The sequence below is a fragment of the Melospiza georgiana genome, chromosome 1 (genome assembly GCF_028018845.1).
Source record: "Melospiza georgiana isolate bMelGeo1 chromosome 1, bMelGeo1.pri, whole genome shotgun sequence".
Lineage (NCBI taxonomy): Eukaryota > Metazoa > Chordata > Aves > Passeriformes > Passerellidae > Melospiza > Melospiza georgiana.
In genome coordinates, this window is record NC_080430.1 from 69178372 (window position 1) to 69203044 (window position 24673).

General features: G+C 44.0%; 1 protein-coding gene across 1 annotated transcript in view; it reads right to left on the minus strand.

The window, feature by feature from the left end:
- BMP6 (bone morphogenetic protein 6) overlaps nt 1-24227 on the minus strand; it is an 86503-nt gene extending 62276 nt beyond the window's left edge. The window contains exon 1 of the mRNA XM_058029363.1: nt 23810-24227. Within this exon, the coding sequence (XP_057885346.1) occupies nt 23810-24227 (418 nt within the window). The remainder of the gene's footprint in view (nt 1-23809) is intronic.
- Nucleotides 24228-24673: the final 446 nt, after the last annotated feature.

A 24673-nucleotide genomic window follows, 5' to 3' on the forward strand; every position in this document is an offset into this window, starting at 1 on the left:
AACCAAACTAACAACAAAGGCTGATGGAGGAGTGAGGCTGATCCTTCTGTCTGTGATGTGGCACTCAGCAAGTCACACTTATTTATTTACAGCCCTAACCAGACAGAGTCAGATTGATGAGATCACAGAAAGAGCTGTAATAGACCAGACCAGGAACTCAGGCAGCCCAGAGCCTTGTTTCCAAAGGTGGCCAGTAAGAAATGCTCAGGGACACAGGCAAGACAACACAGGAGGATCAGCACCCCATCACACTCTTCCGGCCATCAGAAAGCTTAGCACTACAAAGGGAGTCTTGGAGGGGAAAGGGGGTGAGGAGGGGAAGGAGAAGAAATCACTCTCATAGGACAAACTGAACTGGAACTGGTCAGAAGAAACACACAGATAGACTATCAGCCAATGAAAAATTGGTAAAACAATGAAGGTATAAGAATGAAATTAATGACAAAAACAAATGTTCTGAGATAAAATCAGAGAAAAACAGTAAAGGAATTTTTGAAGAGCTGTGCAAGAAAAAGTAATGAAAAGGCAAGGTCAACCCTAAAATACTTATGTGTGACTGTATGAAAATAACTGATTTTTCAATTATTTCAAAAGGGAAGCAAAAAATTTGCTCCAAAGTGCTGCAATCTGGTCTTTTTATTTGCACTCTACAAGCTAACCTTCAGAAGATGATACTTTTCACACCTGGTGTTTTTCACAATGCATGAGATGCATGTTTTCTGCATAATTCATCTGGACTAACAGTTTAATCTATGTGCACTCTCTATCTTTTGGCTGATTCTTTCATTCTAATCCTACTCTGGCCAAAAAAGAAGAGGAAAACTGTTATGCAGAGATCCACTGATGAAAACAGATTCAAGAGACCAACTAGGTAGCTCCAGTTGGTAAACTGAGCTCACAGCAAGAAAAACTCTCCAAAATTAAGTAAATGAAAAATCAAGTTAATGAAAAATGATGTTTTCCATATTTAAAACATTTCCTTCAAGAAAAAAGGCTGGGGGCTCTTAAAAAAATATGAAAGAAACTTTTGCAAATAAGCATCATATATGCCAGTAAAAGGATGGAAAAAAGAATCTTAATGGAAAAGACACTTTTTTTTTTCTTCCCATTTTCATTTCTATTTCAGTAGAAAGAAGAATAATGTCCTTAAAAACTCCAAACCATAACACTTTAGCTCTTTTGTTAAAAAAGCTAAAATGTTAATTTTTTAAAAAAGACTGACCAACAATAATGCTGAAACCCAGCAATGCAACTCATGACAAGTCGTATTTACATAATACCAAAATTGTTATTTACTAGAACTAATCAAAAATACAGGAGAAGAGTTACTTTCAAGTCAAATTGCATCTGCTCACTGTTGGCACCTGTGAGCTAACTCAGACTCCAAAATCGCTGCAAGCTGGTGGCCTCCAGCACTTCCAGAAGAAGAGGCACAGAATGGTAATGCCCAGCCCTCCCCCTCAATCACATATGCTGCAACAAAGTCTGGAATAATTTTATATCTGTGGCAGGGATGCTCAGGCTGGTCCCAGGAAGTGGAGGGGATCAAGCTGGCACCCAGTTCATCCCCAAGGAGGACTGGCCACAGACAGGACAAAAGACAGCTTGGAGTAGGAACTCTGGCACTCAGTGCTTGCAAACCTGGCTGAGATTAGCTTAGAACACCACTGAAAGTCAACAGTAGCAAAATTACTCCAACTTCCTTTGTAAACTTGTCCACTCCCTCAAAATATTACTTGTAGGGTAATTCAGCTTAAGAACACTATTTCCATTTGTTTAATGCTGTTTTCATGAACAGCATTGCATTTCTGCAGCACTGTGCCAGCTACAACCAGAAGCTCAGCAGCAGCCTTACATCCCAACTTGCTCACATAGTGCATCAGTAATCCACCTCACTCACTCCTCCACCCAGGAATCTGTGCAGAAACATTCCTGCCTGACTCATCTATTTCACCAGTCCCACATTTCCCTCCCCTCCAACAATGACCAATGCAGAGTCCTGGCCCCAGCCTCTGGCCACTTTTTCCACTTCAGCCTGACTTAGTACTCATCTGTTCTCACCACCACGAACACGATTTACCATCTGAATTCTTCACTGCCACGTATTTCAGAGGAGTCCACAAGTGTCCAAACTCACTCTGGCACCAGCCACCTCTCACCCATGAGGGCTCGCAGATCATCAGTGCAAACCACAGCATCTACGAAGCCAACCCAGAAGTCACATTGTGAACATTGGCTAGACTGTGGTGGAGATTGCTGCTTTCTTCAAAGCTAAGAACAGGAAGATTCAGAAATTAATCCCTAAGACTGAGACCTCAGCATGTGTGTAATCAGCGAAAAGGAGGCTTAAATGGTAAAACCCAAGACAGCGAGGGTGCAACGTGGCACACAGCTTCCCACATTCATCCACAAAAATGCAAGCACCTCAGAATTACTTGATCAAATTATGAGCCCTTGCATAGCTGAACAGATAATGTTCTTCCACTGAGGCATGGGCTGTCTTCAAGAGCTGCAGAAAGCCCCCAGCAAACAAACTCAGAGCTGAGACCAATATCCACATTACTGTAAGAAATGGGAATGCATTTGCATTTCCAGACTTCTCAGGCAACTTTTGTCCATGTTCAACTCACTTGGTCCCTGTGATTTCACAGTACGGACATCAAAATCACCAGAAAGCCCATTTAGCAGACACAGGAAAATGTTCTCCTCTCACCTCCAGGGAGTCCACAAGCTCCCCTGTAGAATATACCATGAAATGCAAAGCCATGCCTCCCAGCCTCTGAAAGCCACAGCAAACAATGTGGGCAGTAAATGACAGGTTACCTTTACCTCAGTGACTGCTTTGTGTCACAAACCCTATACAAACTCTTGCTATCCTCCAAAAAAAGTATCTTTAAGGGGAAAGATTCCTTTCTGTCCATCTTTGGACTTGGCACTGAAATAGAAATTTGCTTGGTTTCCTCCTGTTCAGTTAACTGACTCAATCCCCTACATGCTGTTCTCCAAAAGTGATTCTGAATATTCTGCTGAGACCAACCATCAATACAGGTCCATCACTCAACATATGAAATGATCCCTCTGCTCTCCACCAAGTAGAGAGTTCAAAACATCCATTTATAAGCAGATATCCAAGTTAAAAACCCAGGCACCACCGATGTCTCATTTTCCATTTCAGCTGCACCAGCCTAAAAATGATTTCCATGTACACATGCCTCCCAGGGACATGGAAGCAGGATTAGGTACAGAAGACTACTCTGCCTGTACAGAACTAAACTTTGTACAATCCTTAGTTTTCCTTAAAGATTAAAAAACCACATAAATCTCTAAATGCGATATGAAATACTGTAAAATGCATATTCCTGCATATTGATACATAGCACACTGTATTTCAATTAATTTATTTAATGTGGGTAAGCACATACTTTTCCGTTCATCTCTGAGCATTTTGCTATTCTGTCCTCCACCCCTTTTGTTATTCCTGTCATCCCATCATGTCCTCTTAGCAGTGAAGGGCAGAGTTGCCTTCTCTGTTATGTATTGGTACAACGCCCAGCACAGACTTCTCATTACGAACTCCAAGCCCTGCTGTAAAAGAAATAGCAATTAAACCCATGAATAAATAGATAAATTTCTGAAGAGAATGAACAACTTACATAATGACACAAATTCACAAAAATGCTGGTTTCGTGTCAGTCAGCGCTGCAGATGCCAACTCCCTTGAGAACCTCCATATTTTATAGGGCTTTTTATGGCACGCTAGGACTGAAGTGAGAAGACGACAGCCCAAAGCCAGCTCTTTATCAAGTGCAGATTTACCTATGCAGCACGGACCGATTATTAGCAAGTTGCATTAGGAAACAGCTGGGGAACCAGAATGACTCTTGGTGGTCATGAAACCTCAGGTCACCTGAATTTAAAATAAAACTCTTCAAGAAAAGACTCTTCAGTTAGCCATCATTTTTTATTACCGGTATGTGGGACACTCCCTGCTAAAAATTCCTGCTTCTCTGGGTGGAGACTGATCACTTCTGAGCCATTTCTTCACTGAGTCTGAACCACCCACATCTACCAGTAACATTTATTGTGATGAATAGACCTATTAATACCAGCTTCACCCCACCCTATACTGCTTCAGAGTATGGAAACTCAATGGATGTATCTGGTTTTGGTTAATATGCCATGACTCTCAAGTTTTACAATGGGAAGAAGCAGAGGAAATACATTATGTATTTTATTGTAGAATTCTGGCACATTCTCCATCAAATGGAAAATTCAACCTATCAGGGATGCAATTTTCAGTCTTTGTTTACCAAATCTTACATCCTTCTTCACCCTTTTCCACAAAAAATATTTTCTCCTTTGTTCTTTGCCTCTTTACCAGGAAGAGCCAAGAGCAAGCTTTAGGTCCTCCCAAGCTCAAGCTGAAGCCACATCCAAAAGGACAAGAAAGGGACAACTACATGTGAGGCGTAGTGTGGGAAAATCTTTCAGGAGCAGTTTTGAATGTGGCATGGACTTGCTTCCACCTCACTTTTTAAATCCTTCCCACATCTAACATCCCTAGACATCAGAAATTAAATGCTGATGTAAAAATCAAGGGTACTGCAACCTGATGAAAACTCTATGCAAGTTTTTGCACTCAGAAGAACCAAACACAAAAAGGCAACAGCTTGGATTGCTGTGAGCTACCCCACATTTACAGATCACAAATTTGGAGCAAAGAATATAATAATAAGTGAGACAGGGCAACCATCATAACAACAGAGTCAACTCAAAAGGACAGCAGAAGTGAGGAAGACACTGAACTGCTTTAGTTATGAGCTAGAGGGCAGGCATACCAAGCCTAAGATGAGGGAAAGAAAATGCAACAGGCTTTCAAACCATACACACTTTAAACATAAAGTCCGACTCCTCAGGAAAACCAAAGGGTGAATTTCCTCATTCATAGGACAGCTGGGGCTGCTACAAGGCAGGAATCCAACACCACTTCCAGCACTTCACCAAAATGGCTTCTGGAGAGGGATGCCTCAGGTTCAGGACCTGAGGTGAGCTCTGCATGCAAATCAAAGTCACTTGTCTGCTTCCAAGGTACTAGAATAAAACTCTTCCTTTTCTGTGTTTCCTGGCACTGCAGGAGATGCTTGAAGGGCACCTCCTTGGGGAACAAGGACTCCTTGACAACCTCTTCCAGAACAACTTCATTTTCACAATTACTAGTGTGACCAGCTCACACCTGTCCCTCCCAGCAAGGCAACTTCTTAACTACTTTGGCAACTCTTGCTCCTCCAGGTGGGAAGCTCCAAACACGCAATGCAGGGAAGGGCAGGAGGAGCCACCAGTGCTTCATCTGCATTTCAGAGCCAACCAGGACCCTGGGTCAGGGCAGGAGCAGCATTGCAATGACTCCACTTTCCAGCACATCTGATAGTGCCATTAGCACAACTGGCTCCCAGCCACCTGAGTGAGAAAAAAGAACAACTGGACGCTTGTGAGGAATGATCAAATAAAAATTTAACGTCTGAATAAACAGAACAGAACACCTGGCAGAACGACTGAGGTCCAGCCACAAGTACTGGCGGATCCAGCAAGAGCTCCGGTGATGCTCAGCACTGCTGTGGTGGGGAGAAGCCCTGAGCTTGTTCCACTGGAGACCCTGTAAACAGTTTTGGGCCACTTCTTGGCAGAGCTCTTCAATTTATTTTAGATTTCCAGCACTTGCCAGAGGGAACTATTGGGAGGCCCATAAAAATTGAGTTTCCTCTCACAGTGTCAACTGATGAAGTAGTCTTTGCTTCCTGGCCGCAGTCATTGTAGAGCGCTACCGCCTGCTGTTACAGAAAGCTGCTGTGTGACAGCAAGCAAGATGACACCTAATTGTTACATTTGACCAAGTGTTTTAATTAAGGGCAGAGTGTCTTTAAAATAAACTCTTAGGAAGCTTTGGCCCACATTCAGGAAAGCACTTAAGTATAAGCCTTAGACTGTCTCTATTCAGGAAAGCATGTGCTTAAGTGCTTTCCTGAATGCAGATATATTCCTGCCCTGGGGCCTTAAAAGTGCACTAAATAATAACATTTATTGCAATTTGACTTCACTGTTTTCTTGAAATATTTATTTAGCTGTTTCTTTATTAAGAGTAGAGTCACTTGAATTTTGTATCTATTTAACAATCCTTACTGCTTGCTGATTGCATTCCAAGAAACAATCTGTAAATGCTGTTCAGTTAAACTCTAGGGCTTTTTCTCCCACTAGCATGAAGCTGTGTCATTTTCTTGACACACCAGTTACTCTCACACAGGGTACCTACTGGCCACATACCACTCAAAAAAATTTTGCATAGAGTTGGAGATCTTTGATGCTGTTCTCCACCAAATACCCAAGAAAGATATAAAGTCAAGCTTTAGCTAAACTCATGCCTGGGACAGTCACTGAACACTATTATATACTATTGCTCCTACAAATAGTAATACCTGTATTGTTTCACCAATATAGATGTCACAAGCCAGAACAAAAAGCCAAATTTCAACTAGCAGATCCTTCCCCCCACAGACAATACACAGTACCTTTGTTTCAAATCTCTCACAAGCCACATCCAACACCTTTGCACTGCAAACTTTAGATTTTCTTTTAGATAGAAAGGTGAGAGGAGGAGAAGAGCATGTGAGCACAGCATGCACACATCCACATGAAAAACTGGGAGAAGAGATGGGCTGTGCTTTGTCCTACTTAAGCACTGATCCTGCAGCTTCTGAAACGGGAACTTGAAACTTGGGAAATGAGGACAGAGGTGTCAAATTTGTCAGTACTGCTAGAGCCCAATGAAGTGGGAGGAGATCATTCTTTTCCCTGTGCTCATCTGGCCCATAGGTACACTGTATCAGTCCCACATTTCCTGACTTACATCAACAATCTGAGCCTTTTCCTGTGGTCCTGTGAAGAAGTATCAGGTATTGATTGACCCAAGCTAAAGAGCCTCAGTGTCTCTACTTTGGGTCAATCAATACCTGATGCTTCTCCACAGGACCACAGGAAAAGGGCCAAGAGCCTGCTCAGACCCCACTACTGACTTATTGACAATCTCTCACATGCTCAGGCTAGCACCAGTGATGAAATTATACTCAAATCAAAGCAGCATGAGGAGTTTGCATGTTAGGTATTTTCCCTCTGTAACACTGAGAACATTCACATTCACCTGGGAACACCAGCTAACAGCTGCTGCACTGCTGTGAGGAGACCCAGGACACCAGTGACGCTGCTCATCTCTCCTGCTCCCAGCACATCTTCCCCAGCAGCTTACAGCTGCAGGTGCTGCTTTTCACTTTTTCACTCCTACTTTTTTTGTTCCAGGGCAGCTGGCAGGAGTTCTGTGACCTCCAAGACATGGAGGAAAACTGGAATGGATTTCTGTGGAGCTTGCTGGACAGAATGCCTACAACATCTTTGTTTTCAATAGCTCTGAGGGTCCTTGCTAGTCCTAACATGAATTTACCATTCTAGTTAAGACTTGGGCTTTTTGTGTACACCACCACTGCGAATGAAAGTACCAACTGATGTACTCTAGCTTACTACCTCTGCACTCCAAGCACAGAAAGAAATGCCAGAGTGATGGAAAAAACAGGACATTGAATGATTTAACATAATTTGCACAATACACAAAAAAAAGTTTTCAAAGGCTGGGAAAAAACCTACAGCATTAATTGTCCTCTGGCTACACAAAGAAGCAGATGCAAATATAGGTGTCCCAACTGTGACCAGCAGGTACTTAATTAAGGGAACACCACATGAAGACACGTGCTTAATTTATTCAGGTGGCAAGGTTAACAAAATAAGCTCAGGGAATGAATGCACACAAGCAGAATGACTTAAAAACTAAGAAAAAGCCAGTCAAGATGAATCACACACCTCAGTCAAAAAAAGGAACACTTTACTTGCTTTAAACTCCATCATAATTGGTTTCCCCTCACCTTCCAAAAACATATTTAAAAAGGAAAATAGTATTTACAGCTCAAGTTAAACCACTACCACTTTAATCATCTGTTGTTTCAATTTTTCCCTAAGGCTTGTGTTTAAAGGCAACCCAAAGCATCTCAGCAGCCTTTTCACACAACACTGCATTTAACGAGAATGAACAAAACTCATCATGATGAAGTTTAGTAGGAGAGGACATTGCAGGAAAAGAAACCAGCATCATTTTCCTCAGACCTCTCTTCTGGGCACTACCAAACAGAGATATCTGAGCCCTCACTCCAGCAGCTGCTTGAGGATGCACAGGGGATCTCTTGGACAAAAAGGCACTCAGGACAGATCTCCTGCCCCGTGAGCCTTGTCTGTGTCACACAGCACTGCTCTCACCACAGTGAGGCACCATTACTACTGTTTACATAAGTCTGAATCAGGCAAACTAGGAAAGACAGAATAAGAGGTAAAATAATCAAAAGCTGCATCAGCAAGAGCTGTGGTTTCAGTCAGTGGAAAGCCTTATTTTTAGAAAAACAGAATCTCTTAGTCACCATCCTTCAAATTCACTTGCCTGCACAGGCAAGAGCCATGACCCTCTCTCTGGTCCAGTTCATTCCTCCTTCTCCAGAGTTTCTCCTCTCCTTCATGCCCATGAAATCACGCATGCATGGCCAGCCCACATGATCTGCTGGGTATAACCCACCTATATCCAGCTGCTGCACTTACTACAGCTCTGGTGGAGTCTCCCATATTTTGCTTGTGATTGTATCCAACATCCCAAGGGCTGGATTTTTTCAGGGGTCTTCCCCAGTTGTGCTTCACATCAGCCTCAGATAACCCAAGCAGTTTTCACAGCTCAGCTGCCCCAGAAAACACTCCAACATTTTTTTTCTCCTCGAGTATAGCTTGGGTTTATTCATCAAGAAAGGGCATAAGTAGCAATGTGTGCCCTTCATGCCACACACAGTGGAGGCAAATACCCTGCAACCCAGCCAGAAATTATCTGAATTGCTGGATAATTGACTTAAAAGCTTGAATTGAAATCTAGGATGGCAGATGATACGCAATTCTGCTGAGGATTCCCCTCTTATTCTCTCTTGCTTCTTTGCATCCCAGTTAGCCTGAACACATCCACTCATGGAATTCCTGCTGCAGCAGAGGGCAAGGAAAAACCAGTGGAGACCTCTGGTACAGCAGCTCTGACATGGAGCTTGTGGCAGGGAGCGGTAAGACAGCAACAAGGTGGATCCCACCAGGACACTGCGGCAGAGCACCAGCCATGTATTCCTCAGCAGCAAGCCCTTGTCTGCATGACTTCCTGGTGTGATTTTCCCACCTTATCTTGGGGATCCAGAACTGATCTTAAGTAGCTTCCCACAGGCATGAGGGCAGTGAGGCAAGGAAATCCGTGACATGGAGACAAACCATGAAACCCCCAAAGGACAGCAAGCATCTCCTTCCAGGCCATTATGACCGGGGCTTACTACACAATCCCTAACCTCAGCTGAGGTTTTGTCTGTACGTGCTGAGGGCAACTTTTGCTGTCCTTACTCCTCAAATAGGAGCAGTGAAATATCTTCTCTGGGTAACTGCTGCCTCTGACTCTGGCAAAAGGCTGCACTTCCAGCAGGAGAAACACATTAGAAAACCACTGTCTGATATTAAAGCCTCCACAGTCTCTTAATAGTCCTTCATATTTTTTGTAGCTTCATACAATTTTAGAAATTTTAATTTTAAAATAATGAGTTTATTTAACTATGATATTTCTCTCTTCTTGATTGCTGAGAGGATCTGTAGTACAAATCCAGGTTTTCTTCCATCTCAAATTGGTACAGAGCAAAGCCAAGAATACATATGTTGCTAGCTGGAAAATAAAGTGCCCTTGATTCCTAACTTTATTTTGGACAGTTCACTCCAAGTTATTAAAAGCCAAATTCAGTAGTGAGAAAATATATATAGCTTCAACTGTTTTGTGTGGGTTTAAAGTACTATTTGCTTTATGAGTAAGAGATTCAATAATGCATATATTTACATAAAAATAGTTTTGACATTTAAGTTTACTTCTTGCCAAGCTGGTGCAAAAATGGAAATGTAGAAAGCATAAGCACAGAAATAAGCCCCTATGCTGTAAGTCTGCTATTTACAGGTAATTTTTTTCCTTGGCAATAATACCTGAATGGTATGTTTTATAGCACTAGACCTAGCCACTCTGAGTCAATTTAGTGTTTATGGAACGTGCCAGACTGACAGTTTGAGATTTAAATGCTCCATGCCAGCCTGCAGTTGAGCTGGAGTAGGGGCTAGGAGAGTTTCCAGAACCCAGGCCACTGATGGACCCCAGTGGTGTTCTGCAGACATGACAAAATCCACGATGGCACGAGTCCAGCACACAGCAACGTGAACACCCAATTATTCCTCAAGCCCCAGGAGGCTTCTGAAGAGGGTGGCACCAACCTGTGCTGTGCAGGAGCATGGAATGACACACCAACCACAAGTCAAAGCCCCAAAATGGCCATAAAATGCCCAAAACTTTAAAACTGCTGTTCAAAACTGCCCTACTCTGCTAGCTCTGGGGATGACCACGCAGCAGTCCCTAGATAATGGATTTGATGGACAGAAGAGGTTGGAAACTTCTCTACTACAGTAACCAAGAGTCTTTTTTTTTTCCCCAGAGCAATTAGTCAGCTCAGGGATGTCAAAACATATAACTGGGCCATGAGACAAATTACAGTGTAAGTGCTGCTACTTTGCCAATGACCTAGCAGGCTTGACCCTGAGATTTCTAATGTTTGAAGTCTCACATCCCTTGTTCAGTATTGCAGTACTTCTAAAGACATTTTAATTAAGATGAAGTGACAGGCAAAGCTACCTGCATGGATCCTTCACATATATAAACAAATCACAACAAAGCCCAGATGACCAAAAGGGGGATATATTTACATAAAAGAGAGAAATATAAAATAAATACATACAAATTCATCAAGCCTCTGGTGGCCAATTCACTCTTTTGCAAAAGTTCGTGACAACTGGCTTATCAATACTTAATACTCTGCAGCAGCTGAATGGTCTGACAATCAACAGTAATCTTTACATTCTAAGCATCATAAACAGATGAACAGAAACAATTATTCAGAGCTGAGGATAGTCTTGATCCTTACTACAGCCTCATGTGTTACATATTTTTTTCTGCTGTGATCTCACAGGCAATGCATCACTGTTTTTAACCACTCTGAGCACTGATTCTACGTTCAGCAGCTGTGTTTGTTTACAGGGCTAGAAATTAGCACAGGACAAATGGACTTCATCCAACTGAAATTTTATTTTGGCATTTTCCACTACACTTCACAATATATTGGTCCTCATAGACCAATTATGTATTTGCCACTGACGCTGGCCAAGGAGAGTGCATAAGCAAAGATGGTGCTCACTAATACTACACATGGATGCTTTTATTGCTCCTAATGTGGGCTCCCTAATTACTAAGCACAGTCCAGTCACTTGTAGCCAGGAAAGTCCACTACTGTATTGTCCATACTTTTTTTTCCACTAGGAACATAAAGAATTTCATCATAATCCATCCTGCACTTTGCTAGCTCAGAGCAATGAAATGCAAAAATATTTTATATTTAAAGGGACCTGCCTGTGCCATTCACACTTATAATCGAGCTCCCAAAGCCAACTCCAAAACACTGCAAACCAGATTCAGATAAGTCAGCCCTAACATCATTTTCCATTTGAACATTCATGTGCTTTTTCATGAACGTGTATTTCAAACCGAACACAAGAGCAGCCCTTTGCCCCTATGCCCTTTTCATCTCCTTGACCATTACCTCAGCACAGAGTTGGGGGGTACTTCAGTTTTCCCCATCCTGCTCTAGAATAAACTGTTCAAGAAGAGCTACTGAAATCACTGAACATTGTGGCAAACACACCTGCTAAGTTCTCACAGACTTGAAGTGTAATTTTAAATGTTCACCCTAGTTATTCAGAATACATTTGTAAGCAATTCCTATTTATGTTAGAACTCACAGAAGAGACAAACATAAAGAGCTGATAAAAATACTCTGGATCTATCTTTAAAAAATGTATTTTAGAGAAACTACCAAACAGTCCCGCAGGCACCAAATAATTTCTTCAGGCAAATATCCACAGCTAATCTTTCAATTAAATCAATAAGTCCTGATCAAGCATCTCTCTGGAGAGAATAAAGTTAAAAGTACTATGCAAGCTCTTGAAATATGTTTTTTTGGGGACTGAAAATGCCAGGAATATTTGCATGGCATTTTATTTCTGAGGAGCTGCCTCTCACTATTTTTAACTTTGCTTCGCACAACAAACTCTGATAATTTAAAATAATAGCAATGATGATGTTCTGACATCACAAGATGCATGAAGAACCCTGTCAAAGTAACATATTGCACTCTGCCGTGTAATTATGTTATGTTGGAGCAGAGTGTTGGAAAACTTAGTATAATCATTAGCTGAGTGCTGAATGTTTTGATTGTCAGACAGGTTGTATATGATGCAAATATATGACTCAGAAATGATTTCACATAAACATTTTGGTAACAGTATTCTGACTCATAACCTCCAACATAGAAAATAACAAGCTGCACAAAACATCTGTGCGCTCTGAGCAACCCCGGCTTGCAGCAACCTTCACGAGTCTGCCGGCACAGAGACACCAGAGGTCCCATCCCTGAGGACCTGGAGCTGAGCGATGGTGACACCTACCTTCCCAAAAAGAGCCAAACAAGGAGTGAGAAGTGCTGCCATTCCCACTGGGGATCCCTGGCAGAGAGCTATGATAGTTTATGCCATCTGAGAGCCTGCCCAGTGGGCATTGCTTGGCTTCAGTGCACAATTAACAGAGCTGAGATGGGAGGAAAGGTTTGTTGTTATTCCACCCTGGAGCTTCCCCATGTCAAGTACAACACAATGCACAGTTCTTCTTCTATTTATTTTTTCATTCATTAAGAGATGGACAGCTTCTTTCACAGCCCCCTTCTGAAGACAAATGTGCAGTCTTGAGTGACAAGAAGGATTTACCGTCTGTTATTTCAGAGGAGGCTTGCTATGTTTATTCTGGAAAGTGCCATGAATTAATGAACTATCTCTTCAAGCCTCAGTGCATTGGAGCTGCCAGCTCTCCGGCTGCCAGAAGCAACAGACTGTTTTGGGATCCCATAAAACTGCTTTTACTGAGGGTAGAGATAGCAACAGTATCAGGCAGACCCAATCCCAATAGCTTCTGAAGTATAAAGGAGTCATTATACCAACTTCAGCTGTTACTCTGCATTTTTATGGGGAGTTTCTCAACAAAACTGACAGTTAACTTGGAAGAACATCTACTATTAGATTCCCTGCAGCATGGGCTTTATCAAAAGTCAACCAAACCTTCGTTAGGCTCCCCAATAGTTTCAAATGAAACGTGCTGGCCTGTGACCTCTTTCATCTCTCCTATGTTCAGCTGTTGGCAAGCATGTCCGAAGAGCCATGTCCCTAATGGAGCATGGCTGCAGAAGGCACAGAACACTAATAAGCAAGGTTCAAGGCAGGAAGAACTAAAGCCTAAGCCAAGTGAGAACCTGTAGGCTCCAGCTGATTCATGTTGCCACCTGAGAAAAGCCAGGTTTCACCAGATAAGACCCTCTTGTTTCACTGGCTCCACAAGACACTGGAGGACTGGCCAGGTCAATAAAACAGGTGAGATTGCAGGACCAGAAGCAAGAATTTCAGGGATCTCATCACAGCCCTGGTCCAGTCATAACCCCTGAGCCTCAGCTTAGTTATCTGGAAAATCAGTATAAGAGTGATTTACATTTGTCAGAGCACATGGAGAGAGTTAAAAGCTTATGAAGTGTTTTGAGGTTCTGAATAAGAGACAGAGTAGTATCTTGATGTTGTCTAGCAAGTAATGAGCATTACATATCCTGCAGAATGGAACATTTTTGGACAAGACAGCTGCTACAGTCATTAAAGCGTAAAAACTATCACATGCAAGAGACAAGACACAGACATCTCAAAGAGAAAATCTACTGTAGTACGTTAAACAAATGTATTTTCTCTCCAGCTATCTTCCATAGCATAATAAGTTGGAACTTCCTTAAATATGAGAACTCTCTTTTTTTTTTTAAAGTCTCCCTTCATTTCTCTTCATTCCGTTCCCCCTCTGCCTTTTTTCTTTGTGGGTTTAAAAAAAAATTAAAAAAATTAAAAAAATTGAAAGAGCAAGCCAAGAGATTCACAATCACCAAAGCCTGCAGAACATACAGTGAATTTTGGCAGGACATGCATGTTTATCCTTTTCATATGTTGTTTAAATTATTTTTATAAACAAGTCATTATCTTGCACAGCCACTGCTTGGTCCCTTTCATGTCAAAGATGTTTGATGTTACCATAATTAAGCAAAAAGGTCTGCATGCTTGAAATGCTGCCTCAGGATGACGGTTTGTGGGCAAGAGAGGCTGCTGCTTTTCTAAAATGAAGGGTTTCTTTGCCAACCTTCATCATTTAAGTTGAGCACCTGGATTCTGTACTTGTGAATCAAATCTTTGTGTAGATATTAAAACATGAATTTCAAACCAGGCTTAAATTTTCGAACTATCCTCCTACTTTTTTGCATCAAAATTGTGCACACATGTCAAGGCTGGCAGAGAAGCCTCTCCCTGTTTGCACACAAAAGTTTTGAAAAATCAAACCTGGCATCATTATGAAGACTCAGGTACATTAAAAGTGTGTAAGGCCTCTTCCCGCAGCACACCACCAATGTGGCCAAAAGTAGTGAAGAAACATGAATAGGAAGCCCATGGTAAGTGACATAGGAAATGCTTCCTCCTGTTTTCCTGCAGAGCATCTGGCAATTAAAGACTGCTGCCTCTACCTCTACTCATCTGAATTTGGACTGAAAGAGGGAGCTTGTGCCTCTATGCCATGAGGAATTAAAGCTGTGACCACTTCTTTAATCCCTTATACAGAATACTTTTATCCAGAGATTTTAAAGCAGTTTGAAAAATATGGAAGTTAGGCTGCAGCAAGTGTTCATGTTCAAACAGCTTTGTATTATTACAGAGTTTACAAAGACAGAGGCAGACAAGTCTTCTGCATGTTGTATGCATTAGTTACAGTTAAACCTCATTTTCCAACTTATTTGGATAATTTTATTCCCATAAAAAGACTGAAATTGACTGCTAAGAGCTTTACTCTTCTGGTTTTCTCTCTCAAGTGGTCTGGAAAGCCCAGGAGAGACAAGGATGCAAGGAGGCACATCTGTTTCACACTATAGCTGTTGACCCTTTCCTCCCTCCAACACCTCTTGGCTTGTGTGTGCAACTATCAGACCCTGCTCATGAGCTCTAATCTGTTCTCATTTTTTAAGTGCTCTTTGTTGCCTGGTGTGGAGCCTAACACTCGTGCTTCAATAGACATTATGTCACCCTTCAGCCCTTGTACAAACAGAGTGTCTAATACCTTGACCACACACCCCACGCGATGAGGTGAGCGACAAGATAAGAGAGCTGCAGCAGTACACTTCAACGTAAACATCCCTGTGCATGCTTTAAACACGGCACATTTTACAGCCTGCACTTGATAAAAGAAACTGCAGATCTCCATTGGACAAGATTTTGGGTTGAACAAATATAAAAAAAAAATATAAATGAATAAATATAAATTAGAAGAGTGTTTCAAATAGCTAATTCATACATTTCTCACACTGCAAACAACCATTAACATACATGGAATAGCACATCTTTGGAATACTGTTTGAAAACACTCCCTCATTTACTATCAGGAAATTTGACTCTTCAGAACAAGTGTTAACACTGTCTTGTTTAATTTGTAAAGCTATTCAAGCCATGAAGTACATCTGCACATTCAGTATATTTCCAATACTGTGCTTCTGTTTTCATTTTCAAAATGTTTTTATTTATACACTAATATTTGACCTAAGAACATTCCAAGTTTATATGGAGCCAGCTGTTCTAAATTCTGGTTATACTGAGCATTAGTGCAAAACATCAGGTGATATCATTGGATATTTTTAAGGGGAAAGTTCACAGGAAAGCAGTTATGTATTCTTGTGATTAACACCACATTGGATCAAAACAGTCATGTCTAGCTCTCTGAAAAATACAGCTACTGTTTTAGTTAGCAGAACACTTCGGCTCTGTCTACATTATCCTTTTTTGCCAAAAGTTCCCACTGTTGCTACCACTGATTCAATTCTGTCATTGTGCTATGATGAACACTGCTACGTAAAATAAAAAGAGCTGAAAGCAGTGCTGTCAAAATCTTTGTGCCCTTAACAACAAACTAAAAAAAAATAATCTCATTACATCATCAAAAAAACCCAACCAACCCAAAACGCAAACAAACAAAAAAATCCATTCCAAAACTCTACCCAACACTACAAGACTGTTTCTTAAGTAACTGAGAGTTCAGGAAATGCCAGCCCCAATCCACAGCAGTTTTTAGGAATCAAAGTCCATTATGAGGTATTAAACACCCCTGCAATCCCACAGGGACTCAGTTTCTTTAATTAAGCTTTTTTCTCCTGCAGCAGCCCTGCAGCAGCTGCAGCCACACGCCCTTCCCAGAGCCCCTGTGTGGGAGCCTGCTCTGGGTGCAAAGCACCAGGCCCTTTAGTGTGCTGCTGCCAGCCACCCCTGCTGCAAGGGCTGCAGAAGGCACCGCTCCCCATCCCCTGCCAGCCACGACTGAAGAAAAGGTGGAAAGAAACAACTCACTGAATGTTCTCAGGCATGTCTCCTCACCCTCAGCATACCATAGCTACAAAATCCTAGTCACAAACGCCTTCCCAATTCCCACTTAGAATTCCAGGCAATTTGGGCTAGAATGGATCTTCAGAAGTCATCAAGATCAACCCCTGCCATGGGCAGGAACATTGTTCAGTAAAACAGATTGCTCAAAGCCCCATCCAACCTGACTTTGAACAGCTCCATGGATGGGACATCTACAGCTCTTCTGAGGAACCCGTTTCAGTGTCTCACTACTGCTGTTGGAAAAACTTCTGCCTTCTGTCCAATCCTAACCTACCCTCTTTGAGTTTAAAACTGCTGCTCCATCAAACAGGCAATCTAGGTGTGAACCAAAACTAGGCTCCAAGAATCAGGGGGGCAACAGACAGTTTCCCAGTCCTTAACCTCCATCTCCCAGGCTCTGAGGTCTGATACTTGCTGTAACAAATGGGAATCTCTCACCCATGAGCCCTTTTTCCACTTGGACAGTAGTGCTTGCTCTTTGCTTCACACTGCTATATAAATGGTCAAGTGGAAACGTTAAATGATTAGGAGGTGGGCTGTACCTTACAGCATAGCTGTGCATCTGCTGGGATACAGCAGAAACACACAATGGGACTGTTTATGTCCCAAGTAAATCATACCTTCCTCTAACCCCCTACAAGTTAGCAATGAGGCAAGATGACCGAAAAAGAATCGTGACTCCATGGCATGGAAAGTCTAAACACCACCTTCCTTCCTCCTAAATCACAAACACTGCTTAGAAGTTTATATTTAAAACTACAAGAGAGAGTGTAACCACTGCAATGCACCGGGCTAGACCAGCAAGGATCCACAGCTCCTTGGCAGAGGTACAAGCCTGCAGCAAGCAGTCCCAGCAGGAGCTCAGCACAAGACATCCATGACAGCTGCCCAAGTGATTTTCTGCTAAAGCCATGTTGAGCTGGGAAAAAATTGCCAAGAGAAAACCTTTTTATAAAAAGTGGTTTAGCTTCAATTTTTTTCTGAGGGAAAGAACTAGGAAGTTCTGCTTTTATTAAAAAAAAAAATAATTAAAAATAACCACAAAAAAACCTCACCAGCCCCACACCTGGGTTTCTAATTGAAAATGCAACTTTTCATTTATTTACAGATAAAAAATTTGACTTGAAGTAATCAAGACTGGTTTGGCAATACTAGCTTTATAAATTACAATAAATTGCTGTTGTTATTGTTGTTGGTGTAAGAAAAATTTGTGCGAAATGTTGAAGTCTAAGACTGTAAATTTTGAAGCTCTGAAAAGCTTTCACAAGACAGAGAATGAGCCTACTAATGTCACACTGTCTGCTCCCAGTAGTTTAGTCCAGATGACAATCAGACTTGGATAAATTGCTTACATGAACATGACTCTCCACTCATTTCAACAGTACAGGTTTTGAAGAGCATTTCCAGGAGCCACACATCTTCCAGGGCTCTTGCCTAAGGCAGAAGGATGACTACAGTCCCTCAAATTCCAAGTCCAGAGGAGCTGAGGACTTCTAAAACACCATTTTCCCTTTCTTTAACTGTACTGTCAGGCAGCTCCACACTAGCAGGCGGCTTGCAAGCAGCAGCTACTCCAAGGAGATTTCATAAACGAGGATCTTGAGCTGCATCAGTTGAATAGCAAATATAAGGCTGTTCTTCAGCATTTGGGAATCTGTCTTGGCATCAAAGCCCACTATACAAGGCTTGGCAGAAGTCAGTAAACTTAGTCCCATCATCAGTTTCATGATTTCTAGTATTGGCCTGCTCTGGACACACGTGGAGGACCCTGCTCACATGCCGAGCAAGCAAGGCTGTACACAGCCAGCTGGCAGCACAGCCAGATCTGCAGCATCACACACTCCAGTTATTCCCTCTGAGTTGATGTCTTGACCTTTACAACACGTGGCCAAGAGTACAAACAGATGGGATGACAGTATGAATGGTACGGTCCCATCAATCCAATCACGCAACGTCCCCAACGTCCCTGAGACATCTTGGTTGCCTAATTTTGTATCTCCCAACAGCAAGCACGGTGCTGGGAAAAAGGCAGGTGGGCTGATCAAATCCTTCAGATGAAAAAACTCACCTGCTTTAGAAACACATGTAAGGATGTTGGAGCACTGCTTCCCTCCTGTGAAAAGCTGTGCAGAACAAAGGCATATTGCTTTCACCTAAGGTGCTATGGATTTGGGCAAGATCATTCCTAGAAGGAAATCTGGTAGGTAACCACTGCCAAAAAGATGAAAAGCCTGTTTGTAAGACATCACATCCATAAGATGCTGCTTTATAGGAAAGGAGAAAGAGAGTGTATTTGTACAACAAATCTTAGAGCTACCTCCAAGCAACTTCCTTGCACTGAAAGGGAGCACCCTTGTCCCAGCTGACACTTAAAGTCTTGCAGGGAAGATAGGGACTGCCTGGAGTTTAGGGATTCAAAAATAGAAGAAGAGTCTTTCCACCCCAACCCCAATTCAAATAATGTTGAAGCTTCAGGGCTGACTGCAGGACTGGCTGGCAAAAGGTGAGCTTCCCCTCAACCTTTTGCATGAAGCCCTCCCAAGGGATCTGTGGGTCTTATGATAAAAGGGAAAACCATCTCTCCAAAAGTGGATGTACAGTGAATCAGTGCTGCTAGTCTGCTACAAAAAGCCACAATGCTGAATAACCAGGTACCACACCCCAAAGCGCACTTTTTATGATCCTTATCTCTGGCAGGTTTGATGGGTTCAGACTTTTCCTGCACGTCTACCAACAGCCCCAGATTTGGGTCACGGCAGAAACTCAGACTGCCATTAAATTCCTTGGGTTTGATTGTAGGAAGTTCATGGCTTTTTTCCTCTCAGAGTGGATGCCAGGATAGGAAGACATGGGTGAAGACCATGTTCTGACACAGGATTGCTTCACAGCACCCTTCATGATACACAAATAATTCTGGATGCCATTAAAGTAGCAAAGTCTTTGAGGGCCTTGTTTTCACACAGCATGCACTACTCTGAAGACACCAGCTGGTGAAACAGAGGATGCAGTGCACATCTCCTTCACATCAGCACTGATGAGCCTGAGAACACTGGGATCAAGCTGTCAATCCAGCATCACTGCCTCAAGAAGTATCTCCATACCAACCCCGGGCTGTTCTGCCAAGAGGAGATAACCTTATCTTGTCCCATGAGGCAGGTACATATACAGATAGGAAACATTAATAGATGTTATTCTCCCAACACTACTGTGTCAAGACATGCCACATATTTATATCAAGGCTGTTCCTACAAGAAGAGCTGAACAGTTTCACAAAGACAACTGCTGGCCCACAATGCATTCCCCACCCCAGCCCCACAACCCTGTTGTACAGCCATTTCCACAGCACAGGAGTTTGGAACCCTGCTTCCTCAGTGAATCCATGCAGATATTTCCATCTGTGCTGGCTATCCAGGCTTCCTATCTGTGAAATGAAAAGAAACAGGCACTTGTCGGACGCTTCATCCTAATGAAAACACCCAAAACAGACACTTCTAGGATCATCCTCCCAAAAAAGGGACTAGATTTACCAAGGTCAGGCTATGTTTTCTGTCAAATTATGTTTTGGTATTTAACCTGATAGATTAAATTTATTATCTAAATTATCTGAACTGGTTTATATTTCATGTGATATTGCTTACAATGGGAACAAAAAAATATTTCTCCTCCCTGATACTGCTGTCCAGGTGCAGTTTTTTTCATAAAACTAAGTGCTAAGCATCTCCTGGAAACCCTGGACACACTAAGCTCCCCTATGATCAGTCCCTCTGGGAATCATTGCCCACACCACAATACAGACACCACCAGGTAAGCCAGATAAATCCCAGATTCCCCATTTCAAAGACTGCTATTTCTTGTCCTCCCTGTAAGACAGCAACTCCCAGTGTGTGAAGAACCTCCACACTTCTGTGACCTTCCTGTTTCACTTAAAAAAAAAAAAAAAAACAAACCCAAAACAAAATAGAAACTATCTCCCAGAACACTATCACCTTTGAGGCTGGACAAGCCTGCACTGCCTGAATAATCCGAAACTTCACCAAAGTCCGTCAGCTTTGCAAGACCTTTGTAAAGAGGACTCATACCCCGAGCACATATGGAAACATAGCCTTCCTCAGAGAGAAAACACATCTGCTGTGTCCCCAGGCTGAAGGATGTAGGTTGGTCAGGAAGGGCTGGAGCCCTGCATGTTTAAAATCAGCAGTGACTACAAGCTAGTGACTCTTTTCGGGCTACAGGGCTAGAAAAATTAAATGCACTTTTATAAGAACATCCACACTTGCAAACTTCCATGACAAAGAAGGACTCCTCTGCACAGCTGCCCTAGATGATGCCTTTCCAGCACAACAAGATGCATCAAACTTTAGTCTGGCACTGAGCTGCAGCAGAAGCAGTATCAGCACCTGCAGGCAGGTCACCCACACAGCCACATTCACCTGCATATCTGGGTGATACCATACACTCCTGACCCTGAGAGAACAGCAAGGGCCCCTCCTCACATCTCTTTGGTAGCTGCCTCTTCAATAATGGAATGGGAAGTCTTTAAGGTTGAACACAATATTCTTCAGAAATCAGTTTTAACTGAACAGAAGTAACTGAATATATGGCCACATGCAGAAAACCCCAACTAAAATAATTCTGGCAGTGTCCACTTATAAGCAGACTCCAGCTGTGAGTTTTCAGGGTTGTTTGACATGTACTTCATTGGATTAGTCAGTGTGCTTGAAATCAAGAATTCTTCCCTTTCTGCTGTGCACCCACCATCTCTTGCTGCATTTAATGCTTCATCTAATAAGCTGCTTTGACAGATTACAAGCTGGCTTTCTCCCATCAAACCTTTGGTTTCTATATTGGAATATAACCTTAGGCTTCCTCTAGTTTTGCAAACTGAATTACCATTAAATGGAAAAGAAAATGTCAATACACAGGTGAAAGACCCAAAAAACTCCCTGGTATGTCAGAGAAGCCACAGAAAACAGCCAAACAGCTGTTCAGTCCCAGCCCATCGATTTGTCAACACTCTGGTAACAAACAATCACGTTAAATGACATTATGGTTTATGACTTGGGATTTGGAAGTTGATGAGAAATTTCTACAGTTGATTCATGCTTCCTGAGACACATAACTAGCATTTCAATTGCACTATTTTACTACATTACATGAATAATTTTCCTTGTTGTTACAGAAGGGTCTAGATCCAAATTCTCAGAACTGATTTGAATCATATGAGTGGAAGGGGTTGTTTTCAAAAGAAACACATACTTTCAGATTATACCATCTAATAATACTCTCCTGGTGCTTTACAAACAGCTAATTACCTTCTTAAACACCACATGCTCACACTTATCCCTGAAATCAGCTCTTTAGGGAACTGCCTAGCCCCTCGCAGGCACCTTGTTTCACATCCCTCAAGTGCAATGTGACATGGGGGTTGCTTATAGACAACTACAGTCAGCACCACACTTCTCAAACTCACAGCTCTAAGTACAGGTCCTCAAAGTCCCCAGGGCAAAGAACAGGGACAGCAGCTCTGTGTATTCAAAGGACAGAGAGGTTTGGGGAGGCTGGGAGGGAAGAAAAACAGGTGCCCTTTGGATTTCAAACCTGTATAGTATTTCCCAAATGTCAGCTTCTGATCTGAGACCACAGACCATGCCAGTTTCATCTGAGATGGCAACACCACCTAAACATCCCCGAGCTGACTTAAAACAAGGCAGATGAGACCCTGACAGCTACACACCTGCAGTACAAGGAGACACCAGGGCTCCAGATTCCTGGAAGGTCTGAGCACCTAAGGCAGCTCAGCTGTACCCTTACGAGTTGTGGCTGCCTCTGTTTCAACGCAGACAAATCCCTCACCAACTATTTGCAACTCTTCTGACCTACCACGTGATTTCCATCAGGTACAAAGATTAATCAGCTCTTGTTCTAGATGCACAGAGCATGGCACACACCTGTACCAGCACTGAGAGCTCCGAGAAATTTCCTGCTGCAGTGACATAGCCCTGCTCCAAACGAGTAAACACACAACAAATTCGGTTTGGTTTGTTTTTGTTGGTTTTTTTTTTTTAAACAAGACAAGCTGTTGTAGTTCTGGCACACAGCTCTGGCAGCACAAGTAAAAAGGCAAAGTCTTCAGCTGACCGGCTAAGACACTTGAGCTTCACAGGAATTCCCTAAAAAAAGGAACTGTTATTTGCCAACTGAAATATTTTCATTCTCCACATTAGGCTGAATCTAATTACACTGTTTCCTTACAATTGCATAGTACTAAGAGCTCCTCTAAGTAAAAAACTTAATGATTTTCCCACTGCAATGCCTGCCTTAGAGCCCTTCACATCGCTGACAGGATGATTTGTTTGAAGAGCAGGTTGACGTCTAACAAAACTTAATTTAAGATTTCCACATGACACAGACTTTTCTCGCGTTCCCGTGCTCAATCACCAGAATAACCTACACAGAGTAGTGCACATATTCACCACCACGCTAACTCTGACCCCTTAAAATAAAAACAAACAAAAAATATTTAAAAGTGAGAAGACGAAGACAGTGTGAAGTAGTGCAGCTACACTTTGTTCAAGCCCAGAGTCTTGAGTCTGGTATCTCTGGGCTGCTGGACCTCACATAGAGTGAGTGCAACCTGTACTCCGGCATGACCCCAGCTCTTCAAGAAGCAGCCGAAGGTGTGCTTAATTCTGAACTACTACAGGCTCTGACCGCTACCATCAGAACAAGGACAACTAAAAAAAAATTTTTTTTTTCTTCCTTCCTCTCACTCCCTCCCCCCAAGGTTTTGCATGCTGGGGTACGTTTTTTTTGACTGTTTGCGCGAAGGTTTTGCCCTTCCCCGATGTGAGCTGCCCTCCTGGCCGAAACCCGCGCAGTCCAAGGTGGGTCCCAGCCGGCAAAGCCCCGAACCCGTCGCGCCCCACCGAGCAGCGACCGCCCGTCCCCGCTGCCCGGGCCAGGGGTGTCCGCGGGACGGACGGACGGACGGATAGACGGACGGGCGAGCGGCTGGGTGGGCTCCGCGCATCCCAGGACTCCCTCCCTCTCTCCTTTCCTCACTCACCCAAGTTGACGAAGCTCATGACCATGTCGGCGTCGTTGAGGAAGGCGCTGTCCTGCGGGCTGGGCAGCGGCGGGGCAGGGGTCGGCGGGCGGCCCCCGCTCTCCGCGCCCGCGCTGCCCTCCGCGCCCTCGGCCAGGGAGTGGTAGAGGTCCAGCATGAAGCGCGGTGCCGCTCTCAGCCGTCCGGGCGGCGGGGCCGGCGGCTCCCGCGGCAGCGGCCGGGGCCGGTGGGGCAGCCCCAGCACCGAGAGGATCTCCCGCTGCATCTCCCGCTTCTCGTGCGACTTCAGCCGCCGGTAGAGGAAGCCCGAGCCGGCGGGAGGCTCCCCGCCCTCGGCGGGCAGCGCGGGCTCGGCGGGGCGGCAGGCGCCGCTCAGCAGCGCCCAGCAGCAGCACAGCCAGGCCAGCCGGCGCGGCATGGCGCTCGGCCGGGCGCAGGCGGGCGACGTCCCCGCTCCGCGCTGTCCCCGCGGGCCGCCCGCCGCCCTCCAGCCCTGCCCCCCCGCGGCGGGATCGGCCCGGGCCGGCGGGGGGCGGCCAGGCCGGGGGGGCTCAGCGCTCGCCGCCGCCGCGCATGGCCGCCCGCGGGGCAGCGCGCTGCGGAGCCCCCCGCGCCCCCCAACGCCGCTCAGGTGCGGCGGGGCCGCCCCCGGCCCGCCGCGGCCGCTCAGCGCGCCATGCCCCTGCCCGGGGGATCCGCGCCGGGCCGCGGGGGCTGCGGACGGCGGGAGAAGGAGCAGGGTGAAGAGCAGCAAACTTTTCTCGCTGCCAGGGAGCGAGGGAGGCAGAGAGCGAGCGAGCGGCTAGTGCGGCTGCAGCCCCGGTCCCCGCGGGCTGGCCGGAGCGCGGTGCCGACAGCGAAGGC